General features: G+C 39.5%; 1 protein-coding gene across 1 annotated transcript; it reads left to right on the top strand.

Annotated features, from left to right (window-relative positions):
* The first annotated feature begins 1,689 nt into the window (after nt 1-1,689).
* si:dkey-63b1.1 (B2 bradykinin receptor) lies at nt 1,690-3,062 on the top strand. The gene has a single exon (XM_060866028.1). The coding sequence runs from the start codon at nt 1,699-1,701 to the stop codon at nt 2,818-2,820; it is 1,122 nt and encodes a 373-aa protein (XP_060722011.1). The 5' UTR covers nt 1,690-1,698; the 3' UTR covers nt 2,821-3,062.
* Nucleotides 3,063-3,811: the final 749 nt, after the last annotated feature.

Genomic DNA, 3,811 nt, shown 5'->3' with positions numbered 1-3,811 from the left:
ATTTTCGTTAGGGAAGTGAAAAACAGATAATTTTGTATACATTCTGACATCAGACCTTAAAAGGACATACAGCATTAGAACAGGTATACATTAACCTGCCAGGGTCGGTAATTAAACTATAACTGATGTTAATACAGTGTTGTGTTCTCGTTTTATTAGTAAAAGGAATGACCCATTGTGTGACCCTCAATAAATTGTAAACTGGAAATCTAAATGACCTGTACCAGACGCTACAGTGTTCAGGTACAGAGTTACAGTATAGAGTTCAGTTATAGTGTTCAGGTACAGAGTTACAGTATAGAGTTTTATAAACAGAGGGGCTGAGTGTTCCTCAGTTCCTCTGTCAGAGTGAGTCACACAGAAATAAAGAGCAGAGCAGGAGATGTGATGATGATGATGATGATGATGAACAATTGGAGCAGATCCACTTCCCCCTGACTTGACGTGGAGTTTCTGCTTATAAAAGCATGTGGGATCTGTGAGTTTCTCATTCACAGAGAAACCAGACCAGGTTCAACACTTCCTGTTTCTGCAGCTCTGGGACAGTGGGATAAAAGGTACGTCACACACACACACACACACACACACACACACACACACACACCTGAGCTCTCTCACACACACACACACACACTCACACACACTCACACACACACACACCTGAGCGCTCTCTCTCTCTCACACCCACACACACACACACTCACACACACACACACCTGAGCTTTCTCACACACACACACATACACACACACTCTCACACACACCTTGACTCACACACACACACACATACACACATTATACACACAGCATAAATCTAATGTCAAACTTATTATTCTGTTTCTATTCTATTTCAGTCTGATAATAAATTAAACACATCATTAATAATATTACATCAATAATAAAAATATTATTCAGTAAATGTGAATTTAAATTAATTCACTTCCACATGATGGATAGTTTTACAGTCTGGAGGAATTTCTTCATCTCACTGATACACACCGAATGTTCCAGAATTACACAAGAGCTGAGTTTTACACTCATCTCACACACACACATCACACACACACACATTTTAATTGTGAACAAACACTTAACAGATACAAACATATTTAAATAAATAGTTTTTTTAATAATAACATGAACAAGGTTTGTTTTTAAATGCATTTACACAGAGTTCATAACAGATTAAATTAATTCATTAATAAACACGGTCCAAAAAAGTGTGTGTAAGAGCAGCTCTGGTCAAAGCTATAGAATTCATTCACTTTATTGTAGAATTAAATGTGAATTCAGTATCAGTTTAATTATTTATTATTATGATGATTATTATTATTATTAAAAGAAATATAAAGATTTATTTAAAAAAAAATCTCTTGTATACAAATAAACTGTTGTACAAAGGACATTATTTACATTTACACTATTTACTGTAGAGTGTCACCTAAATGAGGATGAGGTTCTCAGTCTGGTTCCTCTCAAGGTTTCTTCCTCTTATCATCTCAGGGAGTTTTCCCTCATCACCGTCACCTCCAGCTTGCTTATTAGGGATAAATGTTAGAGATAAATAGAAAGTTTTAAACTTTTAAATTATTATTCTGTTTCTATACAGTATTTCTGTAAAGCTGCTTTGAGACATTGTGAATTGTTAAAATGGCTGTACACATAAATTGAATTGAATTGTCTGTATTTAGATCAGTGATGGAGTTGAATGTGTCACTGATGGACTTTGATGCTAACAAGGAGAACTGCACTTACCAGGCAGCGTGGGATTGGATCTCATCTCTCCAGCCTTGGTGGCTTTCAGTAATCAGCATCTCAGGTCTGGTGGGAAATGGTTTGGTCCTGTTGGTCTTCTGCCTGCAGAGGAACTCGTGCTCCGTGGCTGATGTGTACCTGGGGAACCTGGCATTGGCAAACCTAGTTATGGTTATGTGTCTTCCCTTCTGGGCCATGACCATTGCTCAGGATTATGAGTGGAGCTTTGGGCAGGTGCTCTGCAAGCTAATCAACACAGCTATCTCCATGAATTACTTCTGCAGCATCTTCTTCCTGGTTCTGGTTAGTGTGGATCGCTATTTGGCGCTTGCCAGAATGATGAGTCGTAGCAGGCTGAGACGCTCGTCCTGGGCCAAGCGGATCTGTTTGGTTATCTGGATTTCGGGATTCCTGGTTAGCGTGCCATCGTTACTTTTCCGTGGTGTACGCTACCTCCCAGACCTCGATGTCCATGCTTGCTACTTGGTGTACCCTCATCCTGGCTGGAAGATCCACAGAAATCTGAGCAGCAACGTGCTTGGATTTGCGATACCATTACCCATCATCATGTTCTGCACTTATCACACAGTTAAAGCTCTTAAAGATAGCGATCTGAGGTTCATCCCTGGAGTTCGGACAGAAAAACGGGCCACTCGTCTTGTGCTAACGGTTCTGGCTGTGTTTCTGTTATGCTGGACACCACACCAGGTCGTACGTCTGCTGGATACTCTGGATTATTATCAGATCACGCCTGGAGGATGTTTTTTTGGACACATCTTAGACATTAGCGAGCAGTGTTCCACCTACATAGCATACGCTGACAGCGCAATTAACCCGTTCTTGTACGCGGTCGTCGGAAAACACTTCAGGAAACGAGCTAAAGGTGTGTTTAAACAGATTATCACTCCTGGGTGGAGGGACAACACTCCTAATGGCACACTCACTAGCAGGTGCAGTGAAAGTCGTAAAGACTCGATTGTAATCAATAAAAGAGTCAAAGTGTCTGTACACCACATCTCATCGACACAACTCACAGATCTACAGATGCTGTCCAATACTTTATGAACATTGTTCTTGCTCCAATGGGGACATTACTTTAAGACTGACTATTTCTCATGACGTACAAACCAGATCTCCGGCGTGTGGAACATGTGAGTCACGTTTGTGTATTTCAGAATCATATCCATAAATCAGCCGTTTATTTCTGAAACTAAAGCTCATGACAAGACAGGAGTGAAAAGTGTTCAGCTTAGCGTTAGGAGATCTCAAATTCAAAGTCCCATGATGCTTTAGTCATCCGTGGAGTCTAGCACACCGAGTGTGTTCTTCTGACCTGAGACTTAGCATCAGGAGCAGATTGTAACAATGGCGTCTCATGACTCAGAGAAAGCACATGTTGTAGGTTGTAGCTGTCCTGTAACGGAAGAGAGCAGGGAGAGAAGGAAGAAGAGAGATGAAAAGATCTGATTTGTTTGTGTTTAAAGGTTTAGTAAGACTCACACTGATAATCAGTGACTGAAGTGAATCAATGTCTAAAAGATAGTGAAGATGTGTTCATATGTTAATTGATTGAGTCTGCAAATAATGATAAAGTAAAGTAAATTATTTGAGTCTGTAAATAATAATAAAATTTATCATTCAGGCTGTAATTAAGACTCGGTGTTGTGGATTTGTGATGTGAGACAGTAATAAACACTGTGTAAAGTCTGAAGTCTTTTATTGTTCTGTTTCTGACTAACACACATGAGTAATATGTTTCAGAGATGTTAGAACCAGAAACAGCTTAATTTAGCTGTTTCTAGGCACAAGGATTATCTGTTGCAGGTCCAGACCGGCTACTGACAGCCTTAAATAGAGTTAAATAGAGTTAACAGCCATCTGCATGCAGCTATAATGACATTATTATGATTATTGAGTGTAGCACATTAGCGTCTACAGTCCTCCAGTCCACTTCAGGAACATTTTATTGATTTGTCCTCTGTCTTGTTTTCAACTCAAAAGCTAGTTGAAAACTAGTTGAAAACTAGTTGAAAAGCTAGTTGAAAACTTTTATTTT

The sequence above is a fragment of the Tachysurus vachellii genome, chromosome 3 (genome assembly GCF_030014155.1).
Source record: "Tachysurus vachellii isolate PV-2020 chromosome 3, HZAU_Pvac_v1, whole genome shotgun sequence".
NCBI classification, from domain to species: Eukaryota; Metazoa; Chordata; class Actinopteri; order Siluriformes; family Bagridae; genus Tachysurus; species Tachysurus vachellii.
The sequence above is the reverse complement of the archived record's forward strand: the minus strand, read 5'-3'. Positions and strand labels throughout refer to the sequence as shown.